The 13,026-nt window shown below is 30.2% G+C and overlaps 4 protein-coding genes across 5 annotated transcripts in view; 1 reads left to right on the top strand and 3 right to left on the bottom strand.

The window, feature by feature from the left end:
- Positions 1 to 478: 478 nt before the first annotated feature.
- LOC112692809 lies at positions 479 to 1,806 on the bottom strand. The gene is made up of 5 exons (XM_025567601.1): positions 1,503 to 1,806; positions 1,314 to 1,432; positions 946 to 1,012; positions 810 to 880; positions 479 to 738 (listed from the first exon to the last, which is right to left on the bottom strand). The coding sequence occupies exons 2-5, from the start codon at positions 1,425 to 1,427 to the stop codon at positions 574 to 576; spliced, it is 417 nt and encodes a 138-aa protein (XP_025423386.1). The 5' UTR covers positions 1,428 to 1,432; positions 1,503 to 1,806; the 3' UTR covers positions 479 to 573.
- Positions 1,807 to 2,516: 710 nt separating this feature from the next.
- On the bottom strand, positions 2,517 to 3,523 carry LOC112692786. Its single transcript, XM_025567573.1, has one exon. It carries the CDS (start codon positions 3,108 to 3,110, stop codon positions 2,517 to 2,519), a length of 594 nt encoding a protein of 197 aa, XP_025423358.1. The 5' UTR covers positions 3,111 to 3,523.
- Positions 3,524 to 3,682: 159 nt separating this feature from the next.
- LOC112692785 lies at positions 3,683 to 6,727 on the bottom strand. Its single transcript, XM_025567572.1, has 3 exons — positions 6,668 to 6,727; positions 4,473 to 4,652; positions 3,683 to 4,399 (listed from the first exon to the last, which is right to left on the bottom strand). The coding sequence occupies exons 1-3, from the start codon at positions 6,725 to 6,727 to the stop codon at positions 3,896 to 3,898; spliced, it is 744 nt and encodes a 247-aa protein (XP_025423357.1). The 3' UTR covers positions 3,683 to 3,895.
- A 1,729-nt stretch (positions 6,728 to 8,456) lies between these two features.
- The window catches only part of LOC112692807, a 4,886-nt gene continuing 316 nt past the window's right edge, over positions 8,457 to 13,026 (top strand). Inside the window, exons 1-9 of one of the 2 annotated variants that reach the window (XM_025567600.1) lie at positions 8,457 to 8,540; positions 8,873 to 8,918; positions 8,984 to 9,066; positions 10,148 to 10,168; positions 10,243 to 10,272; positions 10,519 to 10,607; positions 11,737 to 11,857; positions 12,130 to 12,353; positions 12,654 to 12,908. In XM_025567600.1, coding sequence (XP_025423385.1) covers positions 10,159 to 10,168; positions 10,243 to 10,272; positions 10,519 to 10,607; positions 11,737 to 11,857; positions 12,130 to 12,353; positions 12,654 to 12,908 — 729 coding nt within the window. In that variant the 5' untranslated portion in view covers positions 8,457 to 8,540; positions 8,873 to 8,918; positions 8,984 to 9,066; positions 10,148 to 10,158. Of the gene's footprint in view, positions 8,541 to 8,872; positions 8,919 to 8,983; positions 9,067 to 9,115; positions 9,360 to 10,147; positions 10,169 to 10,242; positions 10,273 to 10,518; positions 10,608 to 11,736; positions 11,858 to 12,129; positions 12,354 to 12,653; positions 12,909 to 13,026 lie in introns of those variants that run through there. The other variant, XM_025567599.1, reaches the window with a different exon arrangement.

The raw sequence follows: 13,026 nt of genomic DNA, 5'->3' as shown, positions 1-13,026 counted from the left end.
ATAATACTTAGGGCGAGTGTGACTGACTTGCCCGTCGTCAAGAAATCGATTACAATATCGCCTGTTTTCACCGTACTCCTAATGTCGGCATGGTGGTGACGGGACGACCGTCATTCATCTCTGTTAATGAGTCGAAATGCATTTTGAATTATCCATTTTATGGGCCAATACGAATTGGAATTAATAAATTATTTTGAAATAGTTCCATCATTATAATTTAGGGTATAATTTGTATGTTCCTAAATTGTAAAGTATTTTACTCATACGTGTATGAGCTTAAAATATATGTCAATATTATTGTTTTAGTTTTCAGCATTCGTTAAAGTGTGAGAGTGATATATCTTTATTAATTTAAGCAAAACACTAGATACTTTATTATTTTAAAAATTTTAATACCGCGTTTCCTACAACTAATTTAATAATTGGAATAATGGACTCATTGGAATTGGTTTTTTTTTCCGTTTAACGCGTTATCAATGAAATATAAATAATTAATCATAATTTATTTCTTTGCCTTCGGAGATTTCCATTACATTATCGTATTCGTCAATCACGCTTAGATTTTCAAACGAGTCATTTATTAAGTTTGGAATAGGCGGCACATAGCCTCTGGCAATTCTTCACCACGTTTACACGCAACATGTCATCTTCGGATATGCATTCGAAGTTTAATTCTTCAATGTCCTCGTTTTTAAATCGTTTACTCGAATCAAACGGTCTAAACTTACTCCAGAATTTCTGAAGCAAAATTAAAATATAATGTTGATATAATAAAATGTAAGCTAAATATATTTATCGAGAACGTTTACTTGTATTACTGCTGCAGCCTTGTACGCGGTGTTGAAAGATATATCATCACCGATAAGCGTTTTGAATATACCTTTTCACAATAACAACCACAATTTAGATAATAACATTACATAATAGAAAAATGATTAGTTTTACCGTTTGTGGGAATATCTTTAGCAGTTAAATCACCGCGATCGTACCCTTTATACTTCCTCCATTTTCGCTACTCGAAAAAGAAAGATTATTTTTAAGTACGGAATATATTCACAAATATGATTTAATTGGTTGAAAATTAATTAATGTCAAAAATCTAAACAGTAAAACTTTGAAAGCGTTTGAAACTTTTAATTTGTATTCTGACATTAGACTGTAAACACAGTTAACACGATTTAAAAAAAAAAATCAAGTTGATGTTCAGATTTCTATCTCGATGTAATCTTCAGTGTAACTGCCAATAAGTGTGCGTTTAAAAATTTAATATACAAAATAAACGTAATAATGTAAATAACAAAGTTGTAGCAAACTTGGATAGTGATAGCGAGTTTATCCAACTGTTCGTCGGTGTACTTATTGGTTTCTTTCAAACTATCTATGTATTTCGCCTCGTCCGTCTTGGTTAGATTTGTCACCATATTCATAAAATCTTCTAGAAATAAATGTCAACGTTATAAATAAAAAACCGAGAGGATTATGATGAATTCGATCCGACATACTACTATTCTTACGTCTTTCCTCCAGTAAACGATCCAGATAATCGGCTATGAACGATAAGATCTCATGTTCACTGTCACCAGGCTGTTTACGCAACACCTATACGAACAAAAATCACATTTTTACATGATCAAAAGTTCTGTGAGCACCACACAACCACCGTAAGCTATCTCTACTACACTGATCAATATTTTCTTTTACAGTCATACAAACTTGGTAATGTCTTACATTTACAATTCTCAACTATTAACAATATTCATGTAATGTTATTGTTGCGTACTTGTAAATCGATAAAAGTATTTTTTTTTTTTTTTTAGTTCATAGCTATAATTTTTGGGTATTTAAATACTTTTTAAATTTTATAATACTTTTATATAAAATCAACTGTGATACTCGATTTGTACTGTTGGGTTATAATAATAACAAATCATACAAAAATAGCATGAAAAACATTTGATTACGTAAAAATAATCCAAGGTGAAAAAAAAAGAAAATAATTCCAAATAATCGATTTGGATTCCGTTCACAGCAATCGACAATTCACCAAATACACAGAATCACAGACAAAATATCATCATAATTTGAAAAGAAAAAAAAATTGTTCTCGTTAATAATTAACGTAAATCATATAATTAAACAATTATTGTTCATGTTGACTGTATGTCATAAAAGAAATCTATCGTTATTACGGTTCCACGTCATTTGGTCGCCGTGAAATGAGCGCGCGTCATGAGAGCGAAGTCATTTGGTCGCGAGAAATTTAATCGCGTAAGCAAAAAGAGCGCACATTATAAGAGCGCAAAGTAAAAAAAAACCATAATTTTAAATTATTATAAAATCACTGATATGTTATAAACACTGTTTAGTAAAAAAAAATTAATATAAAAAATACAATAAATTATAATACAATCAAAATTAGTGTAAATCAATATGTTCATACAATCTAGTCAATATTATCATATTATTATAGTCATAATTATACTAAATTTGTAGCTGAAAATTTGCAGCGATGCCCCTTAAATATCCATCAATAGGTTTAATTTCAAATTGCAATACAAATTTTTAATCCGTAAAGCTGAATCTTTATATTTTCTTTTTTTAGGAAGTGAATATCCAGCAATTGCTTGTTTGACATTGAATTGATTTAAATTGTCTTCTTTTTTTAATGCATTAATAAATGTCCATTTGGACGGGTGAACTGCATTCAACATAGAATTAAAACGGTTATGCCAACCTTCTATTGCATTGTTTGTGCATGGAATATCTTTTTGGATTAATTCATAACAATTCCAAATACTAATATCAAATAATGCAGGTCTTCTATGACTCCTTCTGTTCGGTCTACCGATGTACGTATCTTCAAAATAATTTAGAAGTTCAGTTAATGAGTTTTGATTTTTTTCGTAAAAATCTGTACTAATTAATGATTCAAAAGAATCAATAACTTTATTTTCTGGGACATAAGCTAAAGCCAATAATTTACGTAAGCATAATGAAAATTCTGGATCTTCTGAATATTTTTTCTGAAGTCCCAAACTTTGGATATGACACCAAAAAGATTGACCCAAATGAAAAAAAACAACCCTTAACCTGTGTTTCAGGGTAAACATGTACTACAGCATTCATGGCGGCCTTTTCAAAATCTAACATGAAATGTTTTGGATTAAGATTAGATTTAATCGAATTTAATGCAACAAACATTCGGCGATATGTATCTTCAGACTTATCGGGCAAAATAACGTAAACTAATGATATCACATTTGTATATATAATGCTATGAATCGTGTAAAATTGAGTAAATAATTTTGGAGTGCACAAAAATGGGGACCTATCGATTCCGCCAATGTAGCATCGATTCCGCCAGTATCGACTCCGCCAGTTCAGGTAGTCTAAAAACAACCTATCGATTCCGCCACCTACCAATTTCTACCTCGACCTGGCAACTGCTGCTGTCAACCTGTTTCTGTTATAATAATAATAATAATATATCTAAAAAATAATTCTAAAAAATATTAATTAAAAATTAATAATCAGTATAATAATTAATACAGTACAATATATATATATATATATATAATAATACAATTAATTTTGTCAAATATAGTTTTAAGTTATACAATGATATTTTCATAGTATGATGGATTTTACAATATTATTTTTTATAATGGGATGATGCCAAACTAATGAAATGTGAGCGGTTAATTTTTTTAGCCTCATAATCTTTTAATAAATTTTTCATTTTGATAAATAACTAAGTCATTTTCTCGTTCACCAGCTACGATTTCGAAATTCATTATTGCGAAGTATAATGACACGATGATAAATTGAGACTAACCACATTAGCGTAGGACATGACTATTAGTCGTTTTTCACATCATTACAAGTTAGATTATCATCAATTGGCGATAACAATTTTATACAGGTATTTCATATAATATTTATAATACCTATAGCTTTGTAAGTAAAATAAAACTAAAATGTCCGGGAAGATTATTTTTCCCTGGCGGAATCGATAGGTCGTTTTTAGACTGCCTGCACTGGCGGAATCGATGCTGGCGGAATCGATAAGCCTTGTACCCAAGTATAAAAAGGTCTGGCGGAATCGATGAAACCCCCACAAAAATGTGCCATCGGCAAACCAATAATAACTATTCTGTAATATTTCTAAATTTTTTAACGTTGAAAACAATAAAATTTGTTTATTATCAATATTCTCCTCAAAACTATCGTATAATAAAAATGGTTCACCACATACAGATTTTTTATACTCATCTGGAATACTTAGATCAGATAATGTTGTTGGATTAGGTGGTGCTGAACTGATTTGTTTTCTTGTACGTTGTACTATACACTTTAATTGGTTGATTGGTGGTAGTTGATTAACAATATTAATATCAGTCTAAACAGTTTTAAAAAAAATTATAATATTATAATAATATTTTTTTGATTATAAAATAAATACGAGTACATACTTTAGCTGTAACTACTCCGAGAACAGCATGTGCAGTTAATTGTGAAATCTTAGCTACTTCTTTTATTTCATTGACAAATTCTTTATATTTGATTTTCGTGATATCTGGTACATGGGTATGATCAATGTATTTAACAACACTTTCCCCTATAGTGTGAGCACGACCACGGCAATTAAATTTCTTATATTACATTTCCAAATAATTTTTTTATTAATGGTCTTTTCTTTTCGATGTATAAAATGATTGTGTACTAATAACTTTTCACCTTTCTGACTTAATACATACATTAATGCCATAATATTAATTAAATAATTAATACAATTTAATTTAATTAATTAAATAATATATTTAGCACACTGCACACACGTTAAATCTCAAATGGCAAAAGCGAACTGATTAACCAAAACTATGAAACTGTAGTTTCAATAACAGTATAATATTGTTATCGCGCTCAAATATCTAACGCTATTTATGTACCGCGATTAAATTGCTGGCGACCAAATGACCTAGCTCTTAAAACACGCGCTCTTTTTACCGCGACCAAATGACGCGACACCCGTTATTACTCATAACTACAATAAGGACTACCAGAAAATATTTATCAGTAGTAAATCCACTTTCTAAGTATCATAAATATTTTGGATGAAATAAGTTTAATAATGTTTTTAATAAAATGTATTAATATAATTTAATAAAACGAATTGTATATGAATTGTGAATAATAATATTACCTCTACGTTTTATAATAGTGTGGCACTATAATTTTTAGTTGATTAAAATTTAACACCATTTAATGTCAGTAAAATGCGATATTTTTTTCCGATTACCGTGGGAATCTTTTTAAATAAGTTGCCGGACTATAATATAGAGGTACCCGGAAAAAGTACCTTGAAAAAAAGTCCCCATTAAAACAGTAACAAAAATATTACTCGGAAAAAGTACCTGAATAAAAAAGTATCCGATGCGTATATAATAGTGTTGGCCAACGATATCGATAAATCGGTAGGATATCAATATAGTGGGTATTTTCTTATAATCTTGATATAGATATCTTAAAATAACTATCGAAAAATTATGATATGGGGTTGATTAATGAAATAAATAACAATTATATCGTTGGCCAACACTAGTATATATTACATAGGAAAAAAAAAAATCAAAACAATATTTAGTAATAAGTATTTAAATTAAAATTAGTTTTAAATATTTTTATTATTAATAAACACGAAAATAATTCAAAATTCTTAATGTTAATATACGGCGATGTAGTAGAACATTTATTGTTCGTTCATATGTTTCATGTATCATAATGTCAATAATTTCTCATGATACCTATATCAAAATGAACAAACTGTTTTTGGCTGATTACTTAATAGCACAACTATTCTAAACTATCAACCTATTATTTGCGATTATCGTTCGTTGTTACATCGAACTAATAAACGAACGTTTGATTATTTTTTTACTATTCATATTTATAAAATTATTAATTTTGAGACAGTGGTTTCCAAAATGTAAAACGTGAAACCATGGGCGAAAAGAATACAATTATTTTTGGGCGAAAAGAGGAAACTGTTTTTTCATTTTTGGTCGAAAAGAGGACGTGGGCAAAAAGAAGAAGGTCATTTTTGGGTGAAAAGAGTACCGCCCATTTTTACTCGCCGAGTCACTCGCGGTATCCCGTCGGTGTCGGATACAACACGAGTGACTCGTGCTCATACGAAACTTAATCTTGGATTTCCCTCGAAACAGACTATTATTTATTGTCATTATTTTAGCAGCAGTATTACTAGTAGTCGTCGCACGTCATTCCCACACGAACCGTGCACTCGGCAATCGGCGTCAATATTTAAATAATCTTTAATTATTATTATTTAATTTTTTTTAAAAAAAAAAAAATTTAACTATTTAAATGTATATACCTACTTGTGAATTGTATTACGAGTCGTGTTGGAGCGTTGGCGATGACGAGCAAAGTGTATACGATTGACGAATAATCGGCGTGCACACGAGTCGTGTAGGAGCAACATAATTACAAACTCGGCAAGTACACGAGTCGTATGGTATCGGCTTTAGACGAATCGTCAAATCATCACGGCATCGAGATTAACCATTATAGGAGAAGCATCGCATTCGCGCGCACGTCTATAATTATATACCTATATTATATAATTATATTGCATCTCTATAATGACTTTCTTCATTAGCACCGGCAATTCTTCGGGGATACGGACGGTCACTTTGTCGCTACTCATCGAGGGAAACATTCTTTCAATAATCCCGATGCGAAGTACGACGAACGAAATTATTTGTTTTAAACGAATCCCAAATAGGACGTGTTTACTGTTGCAAAACGCGATCGCGGTAACCAGAGGAACGGTGTTCGTCTAATCGTTACGAAACATTGACGACGTAATATGCATAATATTACGCGCGTAAAAAATGTATCATGTACACATTATAAACGGTGTGTACATGGCAATCGGGCGAAATTAATAATATTAATGAAAATTACTACGGCGGCGATGGTGACGGTGACGGTGATGATGATGATGATGATGATGATGATGATGATAATAATATAAATGTACACTCGTGGCGGCACCGACGAACGTCAGATGATTAATACGCAAGCGCGCGACAAACGGCCGGACGGAGGAGAAGCCGCGCGAAGTGAGGCATGATTAGGTCTAGCGGCGCGTGTGCCATTAGGCGCGAGTCGCAGTTCGCTTGTTCGGCGGCGCAAAGCCTTTGGGAAATGTCAATGTTATGAAACAGTATTAGAGTGCTAATTGCGTCGATTAACAAAACTGGCGTCGAAACGTAATTTAACATTTCGAATGCAAATAACGTTGTCATTCGGAGGGGTAAACACGCGCATTTCAAGGAAAATATACTTAACAGTCGCGACCGGCGACGGCGCATTAACCGCAAAGGCACGTCGTCCTTAGACGTCTCGTCACGTCACGTCTGATTTAGCGCCGCGAGACGAAAAAAGGGTTGCACTCCACGTACCTAATGCCACTTTGCCGATTCGCGGGGTTCGTTAAACCCGACGAAAACAACATACGCCGCGCCGTCTTCCAATCACCGTAGCCGTAATTTTGCGAAACAATGGTTATATTCGACCAGCGCATGGACGAAAGGAGCATGTCCTGGGTCCTGAGAAACGAGCAGGAAACCGTTCGTCGCACAGGTCTGATGATAGCATCGTCCCGGTGACGGCGTATGTTTGCGTCTCGAATGTTCCGGGGACGAGGTGGATCATCGTCGGTCGGACCGGACCGCGGAAGCGCCAATGTTTAATATTGTGTGTTATAGCGCACACGTTGTGCAGTATCGAAATATAAGTATGCAGTAACGAATACGTGTGTATGTGTGTGTGTGTGTTGTTATACTTTAGAAATCAATTAAGCGGTCGTTTTGACACGAAAATATTATTTTTATCGAGCTATTATTTGTATTAATAATACATATAGAATACGAAAAATGTTTTATTAAACGAGAAATTTTGTTACGAACAATCTCTTATCGACCTACAGTGTACTTTTTAAACTCCTTATACGACCCATTCCACTGCCGTTGTCCCTTGCCTCCCTTACAGCCGGAAGTCCACGGGAGTTCGAGGAGGGCCGACATTTTGACCGATGTACCGAGCCGCGGGAGGCTTTGCCATATATTGCAGTACGAAATGTCAAAACACGTGGGGAGTTATCAGTTTTTGGGGTGGGAGATAGACCTTCTTTAATAATATTATATTGTGCACCAGTGAAAATACCGAAAAACAACCACTGCCCGCCTCCGAACACTGTGGAGCGGTCGGTCAACTAGGGCGTTGAAATCTCGCACGGAGTTCTCGCGGCCGACGTCACCACAACACGCGCCTATATGCCGATCGCGTCGGGGCAAAACTTTCTTAGACGGTTGGCGTTCGGTAACGCACGGTCGGACGACTCGTACGAACTTGATGCGATTGAACCGCTGCAGCGCGCTGTTTGTCACTCGTGTGCACGGACGACTCCCTTCGTCGGCGGGGGCTGCGTGTACATAAGGTGACCGATTTGAAAGGTACACACCCGTTTTTCATATTTTCTGATCGTTGTTGGAGGGGGGGAGGGTTTTCGGCACACCAAAACGTCCCGTTTTCGATAATAAGTGAAAAATAACGTCGAATCATTGATTCCGTTACACTTGACCACTAAAAAATCCAGACGAATATTACATGTAGCTTTATCGTTTAATGTTTTCGAATAAGGTCGTTGGACACGTTGAATAATTATCAATGAGTTTAATGAACCATCCCTGGTAATAGTTTAGTTCATTTTCAATCGATATAATTATAAATTAATAATAATATATAATATAATTATAAATAATTATAATAATTTATAAAAATGTAGGTACCATTGTATTGGGGCCACGTGCTAGTAAGAATTAAGCATAAACGTATGTACATTTTCTTCATGAATACGTTACCAATTGTTTTTATTGTTATACGATGTGTTAAACAGAGTGGAAACCTTGACGTGAACCCAACAAATAATGGTTTTTGTTCCCAAATAAACAAATTTAATTACTCATAAGCATATGTAACGTAAGTATTAACTGAAAAATATTAATTTTTACATTTTAATTTTTTTAATTTTTTTGATGTTTATTGTCATGTAAACTTCAAATACATTTAGTACATATCAGTAATTTAGCTGTAGGTGATAGTGTTATGCTTAAATTTACAATACCATCAAGAAGTTACGTATCTCAAGCACTCATTAATATTTAACAAGTACAGATTTACTAAACTACTAGCCATGAAAGTCATACCGATTACTATCATTATTTTGTGGTTAATTTGTTTGATCCAGATAACTAACCCAATTATTCCTAAAGGTAACAAATAAAAACTGTTTAATTTAAAACGTGTAAATACTTGATATCACGTGTTTTTTATAATTATCAGATTTTGAAGATATAGCGTTTTATTTTTTTAATTTGTATAATTTAATTGAATTTCTGCATTGAACGAATCTTCTATTTTTTACTGTACAACTGCTATCGTCTATCGGCATTATTTGACTTGTTATAGAAATATTAATTATTAAAATAAATAATCGATAGCGATTTATATATATTTGCTATTTCTAGAATACCTTTTATATTAAACCCATCTGCACAGATAGATTTCTTTCACCACTAAATCGATCTTAATAACATTTTAATACAAAATTATTGCTATTATTATTTTTATTATTATTTTTTTTTTTTACTATAGTTGAAAATTAAAAAATATTTCATATTTCATATGAAAGTAAATAATATAATGATTAATTAGGTTTTAATTCTAACAAGAAATATATACGTGTTTTTGATTGTTTCACCCAACAATGTTCTAAATCAATAATATTGATCGAATAATTTAAGCTGTCAGTGGGGGCCTACTTTAAATAAAATTTAATTTTTATGTTTATTTTCATATTGTTTTATATAAAAATAATTCACAAAAACTCACAATCAATCCAAAAAATTATTTTATTGCTACATTGTGTTTATAAAACGTAATTATTTAAAATTTAGTACATATTATAAAATTATTGTGATATAAGTTATCATTATATTTTACTTTATAAAGTATGTAAAAATAAATTAAGAACAATAATATGTCTCAATTATAATTTCAGGCTTAAAAAGAATGTTTACAGGTAATATACTCTTTCAATCATACATACGCATCTCAAAATTATATCTTAAATTGTTCATTAAAAATTTATTTCAGGCCCTAAATTAGCACCAGCATATAGAACAAGTATGTACTATATATTTTTATAAATTTATTTAGTGATGAAAAGAATAATTCTGACGGATGCGTTAACAAGTAATTTGAATGAGAATGGATTTTTGAATAATAAAAGTTATTTACTGTTAAACTACACTCAACCGTTAGAAATTATTTATATATTATGAAATGTACCCATACATTAATTTTTAAATATGAATACTTACAATTAATGATATTATCTATATATTATGAAAATTAAATTAATTAATTTAGACGATATTGATAAATTGGTTCAATATATAATGAATGAAGCAGATGTGATTAAAATAGCAGCTTACAATCGTTTAAAAGAACTTTATAGGGTAATTATTTGTTTTTATTTCATAATCCATATAATAAGATAATTTAAAATTAATTATTGTTATTTATTTTTAATCATCCAGTAAACTATTTTTCTACATTTTCTTTTTTAAGAATAAATTGATTAAAAAATATATTTATATTTTATAATTTTGTTTTTGAATATATAGTTTCTTAATTTCTATTTAGAAAATTAAATATCAGTTAAAATTAAATTAATAAAATTTGTTTGGTGATTCGAGAAACACATCGAATGCCTATCAATTCTATCATTAGTAAATTGTCATTAATATTAGGTTTCAAAATGATAATTAGTGTGAAAAAATAAATGTTCATTTCAAAATTCTAAAAAATCTGATTAATAATATGTGCTTTTAGAATATTATACAGAATATTATAGGTAAGTTTTTTTTTTTTTTCTTAAAAAAAGTTTATTCTTTAGTTATGAAATCGTTGAGCTGATCAATTGACTACAGTTAGCAAATAGTAATTATTTTAGTTTTTACTTTAATAAACATAACGATAAATCAGTAAATAATTGTAAATGTTTAACCATTATTCTCGGCCATTATAGTAAGTAACAAAAATAAATAATTAAATAAAATTAAAATAAGTAAATACTAATTTCCTTTTAATGGTTATGAAATATTAAATAATAAATAATGCAATTTGGAAAAATGAGAACAGTACAAAATTAATAAGATTTTGTTTTATGATCAAATTTTTCTCTTAGAGGAAAATCAGAAGATAAATTTAACACCAAATACTTGATTATGGACGAGAGATTTCAATGTGTTTTTTTTATTCCATCCCCGTTTTTCACGACTGTATTATTTCACATTAGGTATATTATAATTCATAATAAGATTTTATCAATTATTTATAAACTTAATATAGTATTTGGTCTTAGCTAATAATAATTATACTTTAAATGAATTGAAATCCGTAAGTGTATATAATAAATAATTAAACGAAAATACTTTAGAACACGTAACTGAAACTTAAAAATATTTTAAATTAAACTGTACTTCGAGATTGACAGAAATAAATAACAGCGAAAAAAATAATAACAATATATTGTAATAGTGTTTTGTGTATTTAAAAAAAAAACTGAATAAAATAATCCTACAGAATAAATCACGTAATGAACAAATGAATTATTTGGTTCCATTTATGCAGTCTGCTATAGAAGTAGTGAAATCTCATGGAGCGAATAATAGTCTAATGGGAATAAAACATACTTATTTGGACGGTGAGTTAATTAATTATTAGTGGTAATATAATTAGTATTGTAAACTTTAAATTTTAACAATACTCTACTTTGTATTATGTAATATAATGTTATAAAAATTCATATCTCTACGCAACCCACACCGAAACGAGTATATATATATATATATAATTAATTTATATATATATAATATATTTCAATTAAATGTTAGTATTAATTTTTCTGACTCTCATATAATTATTATTTTTACTAAATCTGTTTATAAAAATTAAACACTTCAATTTTTTTTTTAGCAATTTACTATACATATAAATGTTTGAAAGGAGAAAAGAATGCTAAAGAAAGGGCCAGATGTTATAAATGGAGAGCTTTATTTCTTGCAGCTTGCTTTTTCAGTAATAAGATTAAACAATGTTTTTTTATAAGACATTCGTTTAATTCAGCTTACCGAGAAGCTATTAAAATATACACAGACGATAAAATGCTAAAATACGCGAGGATTAAAATTGCATGCAAAGTAAATTATGTATATTATTTAAAATTCTCAAACCTGATTGTTATCAAATATTTCGGTTCTGTTTTTGGTTCATAGTTTTAAAGATAAGTCAACAGTATTTCGTAGATATTCTAAACCAAGTACGGAGTTGTAAAAATGTATTAGATTATTAACAATATATTAAATGAATGAAGTAATCTATGATTCTTGACTCAACCGAAAATAGTGTATCAATATTTGTAGTAAATTTTTAATGTATATCTACAGGGTGTAATGATCTGTGGTTATATTTACGGTGAGTAAATAAAATAATTTTTGTAGGTTAAATTAGCAGTACAAGGAAGAAACATAATTTCCAAATCATTGATCAGTTTATATTTGGGAAGTACCAGTAAGCAACAGCAATTGGATTGTCCTTCAAGATTATTAGAATTTGAGGAATCTATTCGTAACTATGAATCATATACTGAAGAATTTTATTATTTAGTGGGCCAATCATTTGCGAAAAATGGTTATAAAGAAAAAGCTCTGGAATACTTTAAGAAAGGACGTAAATTCCCTATTATTGACCAAAAGGTATTGAATATTCTTGAATTGTTAACATTAATTTTTAAACTGTATTAATATATACTGCAAGTGGTTGGTACAAGTTTTGAGAAGATGAAAATGTTTGTAGCAAAAAATCGATTTCTCA

The sequence above is a fragment of the Sipha flava genome, unplaced genomic scaffold, assembly GCF_003268045.1.
Source record: "Sipha flava isolate LNK unplaced genomic scaffold, YSA_version1 76_pilon_pilon, whole genome shotgun sequence".
NCBI classification, from domain to species: Eukaryota; Metazoa; Arthropoda; class Insecta; order Hemiptera; family Aphididae; genus Sipha; species Sipha flava.
This window is presented reverse-complemented; position numbering and strand designations above follow the sequence as displayed.

Excerpts from the sequence above, each read along its gene's own strand:
- LOC112692809 (XM_025567601.1), bottom strand. The coding sequence starts at position 1,427 with ATGAATATGGTGACAAATCTAACCAAGACGGACGAGGCGAAATACATA. Across the intron at positions 1,013-1,313 it reads AACTCGCTATCACTATCCAA|CGAAAATGGAGGAAGTATAA; the intron begins GTTTGCTACAAC and ends TTTTTCGAGTAG. Across the intron at positions 739-809 it reads AGGCTGCAGCAGTAATACAA|AAATTCTGGAGTAAGTTTAG; the intron begins GTAAACGTTCTC and ends ATTTTGCTTCAG.
- LOC112692786 (XM_025567573.1), bottom strand. The coding sequence starts at position 3,110 with ATGTTTACCCTGAAACACAGGTTAAGGGTTGTTTTTTTTCATTTGGGT.
- LOC112692785 (XM_025567572.1), bottom strand. The coding sequence starts at position 6,727 with ATGAGTAGCGACAAAGTGACCGTCCGTATCCCCGAAGAATTGCCGGTG. Across the intron at positions 4,653-6,667 it reads TGCCGGTGCTAATGAAGAAA|AAATTTAATTGCCGTGGTCG; the intron begins GTCATTATAGAG and ends ATGTAATATAAG. Across the intron at positions 4,400-4,472 it reads TCGGAGTAGTTACAGCTAAA|ACTGATATTAATATTGTTAA; the intron begins GTATGTACTCGT and ends AAAACTGTTTAG.